This window comes from Peromyscus californicus, unplaced genomic scaffold, assembly GCF_007827085.1.
Source record: "Peromyscus californicus insignis strain IS unplaced genomic scaffold, ASM782708v3 Scaffold_4__1_contigs__length_199733344, whole genome shotgun sequence".
In the NCBI taxonomy this organism is placed as follows: Eukaryota; Metazoa; Chordata; class Mammalia; order Rodentia; family Cricetidae; genus Peromyscus; species Peromyscus californicus.
Genome location: NW_026294562.1, coordinates 159,036,870 through 159,050,400, shown reverse-complemented (window position 1 = coordinate 159,050,400; position 13,531 = coordinate 159,036,870). Strand labels below are relative to the sequence as shown.

The 13,531-nt window shown below is 52.9% G+C and overlaps 1 protein-coding gene across 1 annotated transcript in view; it reads left to right on the top strand.

Moving 5' to 3' along the window:
* Window positions 1-388: 388 nt before the first annotated feature.
* Pepd (peptidase D) overlaps window positions 389-13,531 on the top strand; it is a 134,889-nt gene continuing 121,746 nt past the window's right edge. Inside the window, exons 1-3 of the mRNA XM_052760063.1 lie at window positions 389-489; window positions 9,926-10,109; window positions 12,156-12,283. Coding sequence (XP_052616023.1) covers window positions 473-489; window positions 9,926-10,109; window positions 12,156-12,283 — 329 coding nt within the window. The 5' untranslated portion in view covers window positions 389-472. The remainder of the gene's footprint in view (window positions 490-9,925; window positions 10,110-12,155; window positions 12,284-13,531) is intronic.

The following is a 13,531-nucleotide window of genomic DNA, read 5'->3' as shown; positions in this document are numbered from 1 at the left end:
CGCTTATCTCTCCGGCCACAGCGTCTCTCCCCATACTCCCTTTCTAGGATGCTGAAGGTTTCTGTTACTCCAGTTACCCCAGCTCTCTGCCATCCTTGACCTTCCTTCCCATGGTTTCTTTATTCCTGTATGTTTTTTTCCCCCGCGGGTGGGGTGCCACGACATAAGGTCAGGGGCTGACCCAGAATCAAGTCATCTCTTGTCTCAGACACTTCCTCCCACGAGGGTTGCTGCAAAGGTCCCTCCTGGCTCCTGGCTGGAGCCAGAGATGTCCTGCACAGACCCTTGACCCCTCCAGGGCTCCGCCTCTTCTGGGTGTGCAGTCGGGAGCCGGAGGTGGGAGGGGCCTGCCGACCGGCCCCGCCCCCTGTTCGCTTAAAGACCCGCCCCTGGTCCCGCCCCATCCTCCTCCTCAGGACCAGGGCAGGTTCAGCTGACGCCGCACTCCACGTGACGCTAGCGCCGAGTGAACATGGCGTCCACCGCACGGTGAGTCCTGAGTTTGTCCCTCGCTCCTGCCTGAGGGCGCGTAGAGGTGGCCTGCCTCGGTGTTCCGGGCTGGACAATTGGTGACAGGCCCCTGGGCTCTGACTGGGGTTGCTGTGTGGCCGCGGGTTGCGTGATTCTTCTCGCGGGCACCGAAACCAAGCGCCTGGCGAGTGGTACCCGCAGCGTCCCTGCACGCTCGTGGCTGCCCACTGGCCCTTGGAGGCTGCCCTGGAGCCCGGCGTGTGGCGGCCTCACCGTCTGTGGCAGAGATAGGAGCTTGACAAACCTGTTCACTGCCACGCCCCTCCGATGGGGTGGGCTCCAGGTCCCCAGGCGCTTCCCCAAGAGTGAGGGAAGCTTTTGGAGTGGGCGTGGAATCCCGGTTTCTCAGACCAGCACTTCCCTGATTTCTTTCCTGGCCCAAACGTCAGCTCCTCTAAGACACTTTCCTCTAACTATATGATCAACTCTATAGTGCCTGGTTTTCTACGTGTCAGTTGTCTCCTATCTCTACTGCGGGCTTCATGTTGGGCCTCACTAGCCCAGTGCCTTGCTCGTTTTAGGTTGGCCTTAATTCTGCAGGATTAAAAAAAGGTCGGTGGTCCTGTTGGGAGGAAGTGTGGACAGATGGGCTCACTCAGTCTTGGGGACAGGGAGAGTAGGGTGCATCCCTGAGCTAGTAGGTGTGGTGACCGGTGACCTCTCCAGACTTTGTCCTGGGGGAGCAGGAAGGATTGTCATCTGGGATCTGCTTTTTAATTTTTTTTTACACAGGGTCTCACTCTGCAGCACAGGCTGACCTGGAACTCTTTTTGCTTTGCCCTTCAGAATGCTGGCATGGCAAGCATGTAGCACTACACTGCTTGGATCTGTGTCTTCTTTTTCTTTTTTTGGTTTTTTGAGACAGGGTTTCTCTGTATAACCCTGGCTGCCTAGAACTCACTCTGTAGACCAGGCTAGCCTCGAACTCACAGAGATCCACCTGCCTCTGCCTCATGAGTGCTGGGATTAAAGGCATGCGCCACCACTGCTTGTGGGATCTGCTTCTTAAAGAGCCTGATAGCTTGAGCTGTGATTTCAGTGGGAGGGAGTGTGGACCTAGTGGTACAGGGTGTTAGGAAGGGTAGGGGTAGAAGAGGGCAACTCTCCACATACAGGGTTGGGAACTGAGATAAGTATGGGGAAACAAGTGGACCAAATGCATCTCTCTGTATGAGATGAGGAGATGGAAACACAGTGGCGTCTTCAATGGCTTCCAAGGACCCGAGCGCTTTGAATGTAGCAATCATTTAGTGGGTACCTGTTGTTATCCAGGAATAACACTGGGCCGTTAAAGCTGATTGACATGTGGGGTTCTGTCGTCTAACTCTCTGCCTCTGATCTTGGTCTGCGCCAATGAGAAGCATGGGCTCTAGGGTCATGGGGTGATCTTTGTGCTAGGTGGTCTTTGGGGTGAACTTTAAACAGTGAGACACACTTAGGGTGGAGAACTGTGCAAAGTCCTGGTAGGTGTCCAAGAGGCCAGGACCAGGACTTTGAGCCCAGCCTTTGACCTTCTGTTAAGCACAGTGAACAATAAGTATGGGCAGGTATCAGTCTGTGGGGTCTCATCTGTCCATCTGGGCTGACCAGGTGGTCACAGGCATTTCAGCAGCTGCATTTGAGTTTGAGGTTTCAGGCTGGTCCAAGACTTGTTTCTTTCTGGAAAAATCCCAAGCTGGGATAGGAACTGGCCAGCTCTTCAAAGGAAGCCTCTTGTAGCCGAGCTGATTCTCTGAGGTCATCACGTGAGATGATTGAAATGTTGACCCAGATCTTGGGGAGGCGTATTTACCGGGAAACATAGCAGATGTGGGGAGTGTCCACAGCTGTCCAGGGCCTCCTTGGGAAGAGCCATCTCAGAATGATTGTAGAACTGTCCACAGCTGGCCAGGGCCTCCTTGGGAAGAGCCTTCTCAGAATGGTTGTAGAACTGTCCACAGCTGTCCAGGGCCTCCTTGGGAAGAGCCATCTCAGAATGGTTGTAGAACTGTCCACAGCTGTCCAGGGCCTCCTTGGGAAGAGCCTTCTCAGAATGGTTGTAGAACTGTCCACAGCTGTCCAGGGCCTCCTTGGGAAGAGCCTTCTTAGAATGGTTGTAGAACTGTCCTGAGAAATGTTGAGGCTGAATTGAGTCCAGTCACTTCCTGAAGGGGACACGGTTGGAGGATGTTCCTTAGAAAGATGGGCTGTCTGCTGCTGCATTCACATGATAGGTCAGTATGTCAATTGTCTCCCCTTTTTTTGGAAGTGCCAGAGTTGTAACCCAGGACTTGCTTGGGCCAGGCCTAGTGTTCTACCACTAAACTTTATTCCCAGCATTTTTTTTTAAATTTAGTTTTTTGAGATAGGGACTTGCTCTATGTAGGCCTTGAACTCATGATCATCTTGCATACGCTTCCAGAGTACTGGGATTACAGGCTTATGCCACCATGCCAGGCTAAGAGTGTCAGATATAATGCACCCCAACTCCTAGCCATAGGCTTCCAATGAGTCCGAGTTGGTTTCCTGCAGAGTCCTAGTAAAGCCTGGGAACAGAAGGCTCATGAGAATCTCTGGTGTGCCCCGTATGAGTTGGGGAGCAGTAGAAGCCCTAAGTAGCATCCCAGACTCAGTGAGAAACTCCCAGAAGTCTGTGCACTGGTAGGAGGTAGCCCTGCTTTCTCCTTGAGCCGTGCTCTGCGTTTTCTGTGTACCTGTCTGCATTTGTTGCCCTGTGTTCTTGTTCTGAGGCCTGCTCACCTAATGGCCCTGGGATACTCTTATCTTCTAACATGATTAAAAGATTGTTCACAGTCCTGCAGGTCCAGCCCAGATGGTTCCTCCCTCCACAAACAGGCCTCCCATTGAAAGGTTCCTGCTCAAAACTCCAGAGAGTCTCAGTTTGTGTTAGTGGCACACACACATCTTCACATCTGCCCATCATGAGTAGCTGTCTCAACTTTCTGTTATCGCTTTCCTGGCATCCTTGGGTCCCAGGACCAATTTGGTTTGTGTCCCTGTGGCCATCAGCCCATGATTAGAGCTTAGTGAAATGGTCCCACGAGAAGGAAAGGAACATTTACCCTATGAATTATTCCCAAATCCTGTTATGTTTTCCCAGGAGACAGCAGTGACCAGGGAGAGGACTTGTGGGTAGGAAGGGGGACAGAATTCCAAAAAGTTTCTCATTCTTCATCTGAGTGGCACTCCAGGAGCCAATGCACAGCCAGCAAAGGGCATCACACCAGCTGCCCTGGGTGTGCATGATGAGCTACTTCCCATGCTGGAGTAAGCATTCTAGACAGAAAACGTTGGGAGCAATCAGGGTCTTGATCAAGCGCTGTCACACCCTTCTGTGAGCCCTTGTGCAAAGTCCTCATGCTGATGCTGCAAAGCTGGCAAGTCTGTGGAAGCCGGGCTGGCCCAGGTGCCCCTTGCCCTCTGGCTCTTCTCTAGGCCTGCTCCTCTCTCTATTCAACCCCCCCTTTTTGCTCTTACATGTATGTGCTTATTCCCCAGTCCTCCTCAGTAGAGAGGGAAGTGGCTGTGGGGTACCGGCCTTCTGCCTGAAGCCCCTCCAGTCAGGGGGCTTCCTGTAGTTAGGTAGCCAGTGGCTACTGGGCATCTCAAAGCCTGGCCATTCTTGTCTGCCTTGTCTTTCTCTGGGAACTTACCCATGTGGCTCTCTCCAGAAGCGACTTTCCGTCGTAGCACGGGGATCGTGTTCTAGTCTGTGCAGTGGAGTATGTGGGTGTCAGTGAGACCTGTATGCTTGTCTTCGTCTGTTTTCTGCTGCTGTACTAACTACCCGAGGCTGGCACCTTATAAAGAAAATCACTGTGTTTTGCTCACAGCTTGAGAACCTCACCTGATGTTGTTAGAACTTGATGAACATCCAGTGGAAGGAATACATATGAAAGGGATGAGTAGCTTGTGTGTAAAAGAGAGGTCTTGTGGCAAGAGAGCTAGCCGAGCTCACTTTATGACAACTCACTGTCTCAATAACTGTAGCAGTCCCATGAGACCTAACTCAGTCCCTTGAGAATTAATCAGTTAATGAATAAGCATGAATTCCTAGTCTTCTCCCAGAAAGCTCCAGACCTTTTAAAGGTCCATGACACTGTTACACTGGAGACCAAGTCTCTGCATGAGGACCTTAGAGACAGACCAAAGCAGCACCCTCCTGTAATGCCATTTATTAATTAGCCAGATATATGCAAAGGATCTTAGTTATGTTGCCCAGGCTGGTCTCTTGAGTTTCGATTCTCTTGCCTCAGCCTCCCAAGTGCTAGGATGCTACCATGCCCAGCTTGGTGTAGTGTCTTAAAAATACATGAAATAAGTAAAAGATTGCAAGGAAAACCAATTTGTGGAAATGCAGCTATCAAAATGTTAAATGAGGCCGGGCGGTGGTGGCGCACGCCTTTAATCCCAGCACTCGGGAGGCAGAGGCAGGCGGATCTCTGTGAGTTCGAGGCCGGCCTGGTCTCCAAAGTGAGTTCCAGGAAAGGCGCAAAGCTACACAGAGAAACCCTGTCTCGAAAAACCAAAAAAAAAAAAAAAAAAGTTAAATGAATTTGTGATATGGTTCTGTGTGCTTATTAATTTTTTTTTTATTTTTGCTTCAGCTGCTGTTCATTGGCATTCAGGTGGGCACTATAGCAACAGGTCTGGAGATGCTGCAGCAGTAGACTGGAAGGTGCAGAGTGGAGTGGGTGTGTCTGCAGTAATAGCTGAGGGGTGCACAAGGAGGGCGGGGGGAAGGCCAAAACTGTTGGGGAAGCAAGTCAGGGCCAGGGCCAGGGTCAGAGGTTATGTACACAGGAACCTGGGCCCCGTGCCCTCAGCCCCTACTACACTTGCGGTCTCCTGACTCCAGACCAGGGCTGGGAGTTCTCTGGGCAACTTTCTACAGGAGCAAAGTACGCAGAGATGTCGCTGCCCTTGTGTGATAAAGGCAGAGGGTTTCCAGTTCTGCTCTATGCGTTCATATTATACGTTAGCTAACAAGAGCCTGGAGCAGGTCTAACAAGCACCTTGGTTTTGAAGCCGTGATAAACAAGGGTGGTATTTTGAGAAAGTGTTGCAGCAGTGCAGTGAAGTGACACAGTCCCTGTGAGTTCTGTGGGTGACAGAGTCCCAGGTATCGCTGATACTCAGTGGTTAGTTGCTTATACCAGTAATTGAATAAAATGTAAGTTTGAATGGTAAGTTAGAGAGAACAAAGGAATGAATTTTCTTAATAGTCTATGCATGGCTCTCTGTGGACCTAGAAACCTACAGGTGGCCATTGAGGGCAAAGGAGAGGGTGATTGTGCTGGCTAGTTTGATCTCAACTTGACACAAGTTAAAAGTTGTTTTGGAAGAGGGAACCTCAGTAGAGGAAATGTCCCCACCAGATTTGCCTGTAGGCAAGCCCATGGTCCATTTCTTGATTGATGATTGATGGGAAGGGCCCAGCTCACTGTGGATGGTGCCACCCCTGGGCTGATGGTCCTGGGTTTTGTAAGAAAGCAGGCTGAGCAAGCCATGGGGAGCAACCTGTAAGCAGCACTCCTCCGTGGCTTCTGCCTTGGCTCCTGCCTCCAGGTTCCTGCCCTGACCTCTTTGGATGATGGACTGTGATGTGGAGGGAGGTGGAAGTAAATGAGCCCTCTCCTCCCCAAGTTGCTTATGGTCATGGTGTTTCTACAGCAACAGAGACCCTGAGACATCGGCACAGGAAGTTTGGGACAAGGATGGGCTGCAGGGGCTGTGGCACTGTAGCCTGTTTGGAGGCTGGCTCTGTTATTAGTCAATCTGTCATTGGCCCTGGGCTGCTTCCTGGGCCTTGGTGGTTGGCCTAAGAAGGTCTGTTCTGTGGATGTCTTTGAGTCCTGAGCTGGTCCACCAGCCACTTTCATTCTCAAACATATCTGTGCCCTGGCTGCATGCAGTAGATTGCATGTGCTTTTTCAATTCTAAGGGCCAATTAACCAACCAGCCAACCAACCAACCAACCAACCAACCAACCAACCTTCTTCAGAAACCAGTTGGACAGCCAAGCCTAGAGGCACTGGCCTGAAATCAGCTACTTAGGAGTCTCAGGTAGGTAGGAGCAAATTCAAGACCTGCTTGGCTGACAGAGCAAGTTCAAGGCCAGCCTGTCTCAAAATAAAATGTTAAAAATGGGGGTTGGCTGGGGAGGTACTTGCCTAAGATGTCCCCACGTTACAACAGAAGCCAGTTGGGGATGTTTTATTGGTGCTGCATTAGATGACTTTACAGGGAGAAGTCACTCTTGTCTGGCCCTGGCTGTCGCTCCAAGGGTTTGCTATCATCATAACCTTTGATCCTGAGGGTGTCCTGGAGTGCTTAGTGATTGCAGCACATGGCCTTGCCTGGTGGCTTAGACTGAGCCCAGGATAAGGTGGATGGTGTTGTGACTGAGCCCTGTGGAGGGAGGGGTAAGTGCGGTCATCCCTCAGTGTCCCAGGGGCTTGTCCCAGGCATCCCCTCAGACACCAGAATGTCCAGATGCTCAAGTCCCTTATATGAAACAGGCAGTAGGCCCAAGTCTGGCTGTCCAAAGGGATCTTAGGCCTTTGAGACAGTTCCGGACAAGAGGCCGAGAACCTTCTAGGTGGGATGATTACATGCCAGGGGTAGCTGGCACTTTGTAGACTTAAGGAGCTGAGTCACAGAGGGGAGCTGGGGGAGGCAAGGAAGCCAGGTGAGCATTTTTAGCCAGTGGTGCTGTGGGAGGGGTGACTTGGTGTGAGCCCATCCGTAGCAGGGGTCCCCATGCATGTGCTCATGAGGACCCTGTAAAGATGAGTTTCCCTTCTCTGCTTGTGATGGGTGTTACTGAATGGGTGGGAAGGGTGTGGGAGTCCCTGGAGTGTGGGTGGGTGCTGGAGGGTGCACTTTCAGTTCCTGTCAGCCAGGCCACTTGGGAGCCATGCTTAAAAGCCGGTACCAGGATCCTCCTGCCCTTTCTTCCTTGTGGCTGAGAATGTCAGACATCAGCCCTGGCTTTGTGGAAGCCCTGGCTACTCACTGTCCTAGGAGGAAGGAAGGGCAGGTGCCGGGGGTAGGAGTGAGTGTCTATAGCATGGGCATGTGCGGATGTTCCCCACTCCTCCACCCTTCCTGCCTCCTAGTTGGAGCTGATTCGGCACCCTCTAATCTGCACAGTTGGGGTGTGGCCCCCGAAAATTAATGGTAACAGTGGCACACGCAGCAGATATTTATCAAGCACTTGCTGTGTGTCAGGCAGGGTGCTAGGCACAGGACACGGGGACTTAGACGGAGCTCGGTCTGTCTCACGGGGAGGACCTGTTTCAGCTAGAGATCTGGTCTGAGGAAGCAGCTCTAGGTCTGTCTCATCAGTTAGGGACTGGTTGATGCTGGCAGTTCGCTTCAGGGATGGTTTTACAGAACTGCAGGAACATGAAAAGGACTGGCTCAGGCCATTTAGTTTTATGGCCCGCCAGGAAAGGCATCGAGGGAGCAGGTTCTCTATACCCACTGTTTTACTCCTCCCCTCCTCCATCTCTCATGCTTTCCTAGGCTCAGCCCATCTGGAATCCAGAGGCAGGGCCCAGGCCCATGGACTCACCAAGCTCACTCTATAGGTTCAAGACACTGTGGGTGGGGTTGGATCTGGAGGGCAAGTGGGGAGACTGGCCTAGTGCTATGTGGGGCACGTGGCAGTGGTTGGACAGGAGAAATGAGTTCAGGAGGGAATGTTTACAAGGTGGCACGGGGCCAAGGTGTGTAGGAAGTGTGTGTAAGGCACACAGCACTGTAGTGTGAGGGGCGGCCCATCACAGTCCTCTTTCAGAGGCTACAGTCCTCTGGGTTGAGCCTGCTCCTGAACTCTTCCACTGCCCCCCAGCTGGCCACTTCAGGGGTTACCTCTTGCATGTCTTACTCTTGTCTGAGTTCTGGCTGCCTGGCTTGGTCTGCCTGCCTGCCTCCCTGAGTTCATTCGTTTACCAGGCATCGACACCAGTTCTGCCTTTGTCTTGGCATCTCACACGTTTCCTGGGGAGACGGCAACTCAGGAAGCCTGTGCTGTGCACATAGGAAGAGGCTGCTACAGGGTGGGAAGCTCAGACCAAGAACGCAGTGGAGAGTTTCTTAACGTTGTCCAGGTGCGAGGTGGACCTGGGACTTCCTTCCTTCACCGGGAGGAAGTCCCCTAATTTCTCAGTATGCGTGGGTGGTGGAGCAGAGGTGGAATGAGAAGGCAGGAGGAGGCAAGGTGTCAGGTCTTTATTGTGCTCAGTTTGAGGTTAGAGAGACGTCAGAGGGCCAGGGGCCTCTCCATCTGGAGGGACGTCATTGACCTGTGGCAGTAGATGGCACTTAAAACTGAAGCCCTGAGTAGACCCAGCTGTGCCCAGTGGAGGGACAAGTATGGACCTAGCCCTGGGGTTCCAGTAGGAGGTTGGGGGAAACTGAGTGAGGATGGAGGAGCTGTACTAGGTGGAGTTCTACTTGTCTACCTGTGTCATGGCTACAGGAAGGCCCAGTGAAGACTAGATTGGGACCTGCTGCAGATTCAGGAATGTAGGGTCATTGTGGTCAGATAGATTGTGTTGGCTTAGGGGAGCAATGTGTAGGCCTCATGGGGTGAACTAGAGAGCATGGGTTGTCATGAGAGCCGGAGGCAAAGTGGAGGAAGAAATGGATTGCTGAGAGCAATGAGAAGTATTTTTTTATGTTTCTGGGGTTGGGTTATTGCATATCTGAATGTTGAAGGTGCCCCAGTGGGGGAGAAACATATTGCAGAAGCAACCTGTGACTAGGTATGGGGAGGGGCAGGCTGTGCACAAGTCACAGGTGTGGCGTGGGACCTGAGCTACCCTAGAAATCTAGGGAGGCACATCTCCCTGTGATGCCAGGCCTGGCCCTTCCCAGCCCCTGTAGACTTTTCCAGAATACCAGCTTTGCTCTCCTGGAGGTCCACACTCTAGCTGCTGGTCACAGGGGCATGGTGCTGTGGGGGTGCACTGTATGTGTATACTGAGGGGTTGGGCATTGTTGGGTATGGGATCTACCAACATAGGCTTAAGGCTGGCAACATATGTGAGTGACATTCTAGCCCCTGCAGAGGCTTTCCCTCACACACCTTGCCCACCTACCAGCTGAGAAGGTACAGTTACCCCTCATCCCCAGGGTAAGCCAGGCACCTAGGAGCAGAAGGGTAGACTGTGATGGACAAGCCTCTATAGCCTTGGTTGGCTCTGTGAAGGACCGTCTCTGGGACCCAACAGGTTAAGTTCAGGCTGGCTTACCACAAGTTGATGGAAGTGCCCCCCCGCGCCCCCTACACCCACCCCCCCCCCCCGCAGGCCCAGACCACAGGTGATAGACGCACAAGGGAGGTGCTAACCGGCCTGTGCTGTATCTGCTTCTGTCTCCACAGCCCTTCGTTTTCCCTGGGGAATGAGACCCTCAAGGTGCCACTGGCACTATTCGCCCTGAACAGGCAGCGTCTGTGTGAGAGGCTGAGGAAGAATGCAGCTGTACAGGCCGGCTCTGTTGTTGTGTTGCAGGGAGGGGAAGAGATGCAACGTTACTGCACTGATACCTCCATCATCTTCCGCCAGGTGAGCGAGCGTTCACCCGTTCTTACGGGGTTCCAAGGGCCCCTGGAGGCAGCGTGGGAGCAGGAATCCCACATCTCAGGTCAGCATCTCCAGCCTCACCTGTTGGGCAGAGCTGTCAAGGCATAGAAAGATATCCTTGGGGGAGCAAGCAGGCTAGGCTTCGTGGGGGAGCTGGTGTGAATCTGGACAAGCAAGAGCACAGTGTGCACAGGAGTGGGTAAAACAACATGGCCTGGGCCGCTGGCTACGGTTTGGGGGCAGCAGAAAGTCAAGCTACAGATGAGGGGTTGAGTTCCTGGGACTGGGTGCTGGCAGGGAGGAAGATTGTGTGATCTGCCTGTTTGGAGACCCCAGCCTTCATCTGAGTTGGCCTGTGCTCACCCTTGGCACCCTAACTGGACTGTGCACCCCCATATGTGTGTCAGGGGCTCTACGAAGTTCTGGAACTCTGGTGTACAGCCTAGATATCCTGACATAGCTGAGAATACTCCAGCAATAGCAACACTTGCCCAGGAAGCTAGGTTGACCCAGAGTTGGGCCTACGCTCATTGATTCTAGCATCATGCCCACTTTACGGAGGAGGAGACTGAGGCCTGGGGAAAATAACTTGCCAACAGGTAGACCTGGAATTAGAATCCTATCTTCTAGCTGGGCCTGATGATGCAGGCCTGTAATCCCAGCACTCAAGAGGCTTAATTAGTTGGATCACTAGTTCAAAGCTAGCTTGGAAAACTTAGAGAGACCCTACCTCAAAATAAAAAAGAGAACTGAGGATGTTGTTCAGTGGTAGAGCCCCCGCCTAGAACCCTCTAGTGAGGGGCTGGGGGCATGGCTCAGTGGTAGAGCCCCTGCCTAGAACCCCCTAGTGAGGGGCTGGGGGCATGGCTCAGTGGTAGAGCCCCTGCCTAGCATGCAGTAGGCTCTAGCTTCAATCTCTGATACTACCACCATATGTGTTTGTATGTGTGTATGTATACATATGTACACACACACACACACACACACACACACACACACACACACACACAAAACCATGGCTATGGTTATTTTCTCTCTCAGCTTCCAGACTCAGAACTGTGGCCAGAACCTTTCTGGGAGTGGGAGGTGGGGGCACAGCGGGATGTGAAGGGGCAGGTGGTGTAGAAGGGAAAGAGCGTGGTCTGGCCTCTGGGCTGGAGCCCATCCACTGCAGCAGGACAAAAAAGGGCTATGACCCTCTTGCTCACCACCTCATTGTCCTCACAGCCACAGGCCTGCTGTCCCCAGCTGCCAGTGTCATGGAGGTCTCAAGACTTGGCCTCATAGTCTTGAAGCTTCTAGAGATTTATATATTTGTAGTTTAAAAACTCACTTTCCTAAATTCAGCTGTGGGCTTCCTGGTGGATCTCATTCTGGGTTCATCTGAGAAGAGTCCCTCCCTGACTTTATACCTTGGTGACACCAGCTCAGTGCTTACTGCTAAGTGTGTGTGTGTGTGTCTGTGTCTGTGTGTCTGTCTGTCTGTCTGTGTGTGTGTGTGTGTCTGTCTGTCTGTCTGTCTGTCCGTCCATCCATTTGGGTGCAGCTATTCTCTGTGGGTTTCTGAATTGAGCTTGTGCTTGGTACTCTTGGCTGCTGGTTGTCATGGGCCCAGGAAGTGACCTGCAGATGCAGGGCGGGGGCAGTGGCTCAGTGGATCAAAGTGCTTGCTGACAGGCCCAACAACTTGAGTTCGATCCCCAGGACCCACACAGTAGAAAGGAAGAACCAGTTCCTGCAGGTTGTCCTCTTATTGCATATGTATGCTGTGGTACACACAGATGTAATATACACAATAAATAAGTTAATTAATTAGTGTGATTTTTAAGAAAGAGGGTAGACGGCAGGGTCACAGGGGCTCCTGTCTGCTCTTGACAGACCATAGCATGGCAGGATGGACAGCTGGCAGCTGGACCGGGAACCAGGGCTGTGGCCGTTTCCTAAGGGGAGGCCTGAGCCTCTGCTCCCCTCCCTCCTGTACCTCATGCTCTGGTCACAGGGTAATGAGACCCCTTGCTCCCTCCACAGGAGTCCTTCTTTCACTGGGCCTTCGGCGTCATCGAGGCAGGCTGCTATGGTGTCATTGATGTGGACACGGGAAAGTCAACCCTGTTTGTACCCAGGCTGCCTCCTAGCTACGCCACCTGGATGGGAAAGTAAGGAGTGGTCCCTGCCTTGGTACCAGGCCTGCTGGGGATGACGATAGGGTGGGGGCGGGAGGGGGGTTAGTAGTCAGGCCCTTTGCTGGCAAGCTCTGTTTCACAGCCCTGAACCTCAGTTGGGAAGAGGGGTCAGATGAAAGCTATGGGGTGGAGGCAAGGTTTACTGAAAGCCCCGATTCCCTGCATACTAAAAAATGCAGCTTTTGCACCAGTAGGTGGTCGCTTCTGCATGGGCTTGATGGGGCAGTGTGTGCTGTCTGGGCCCCCTTTCTGAGCCTCATTACCCATGTCCAGGGGATTATTAATGCCTACCTCTGGCCACAGATGGTCTGTCCTTCATTAACCTCTCTGGGAGAGATGGCGGAGGAATAGGGCTGTGCCATGTGAGGAGTTTGGGGCCAGAGGCCAGGCTTAGCTCCTTGGGAGAGACTGTCCCACTTCCACCTTCCAAGACACCTGGCAGCTCCTCCCTGCTCACAGCACTGATGCAGATGCTGTGTAACCGGGGACGTTTGAAGTGATCAGGGAGTCTTGTCTTCCAGTCTGTCATTTTTGCCTGGTGAGTGATTATTCCAGCTAATGTGTAAATTGCAGCCTTTGCTACCTGGTGCCCCATCGTGCTCATTACCAGGTGGGCCGGGCGGGAGTCTGTGGCTGGTTTGAGTGACATGGCACCTGGCTGCCACAGGGACTCTGAGCTCTTTGCAGAGGGCAGGGTCCTAAAGGGCTGTCCTCCAAACTCCCTCTGCTCTGCGCACCGACTCCTGCTCCAGGCGGACTGCACAGCGTCCATTGCTGGCCCTGGCATGTTGCTCTCCTGCTGTCTTGGGGGAGGACGTCCAACTCCACAAATTGGCATCAGTTCTGCTTTTAGGCCGCTTGGCGGCATGCCAGGCTGGCCCTGGGCCATCAGCTTTGCTGTGGGGATGCAGCTGAGGCCGAGTTGGCAGCAGGAGAGAAAACGGGCTCTGGTTCTCCTGTGAGCTTTTCTTGGCTTGACCCTTGAGAGGGACCCAGGAAGGGTGGGCAGTGGACATGTCTTGTCTAGCTGCCTTTGGGATAGACAACAGGGAGGGGTCATGCCTAATACCTCCCTAGCTTATGGTCCATTTGCAGCCAAATCCTCACCACTTCCCTGCCATAAAGAGGAAGCAAGTCCAGTGTGCTGGAAAGACCTGTGTCAGCACCGTGGTCTGTTCTTGTGGGAGCTGTGATTGGAAGTAAGGCTTGCCTGTGGTCTGT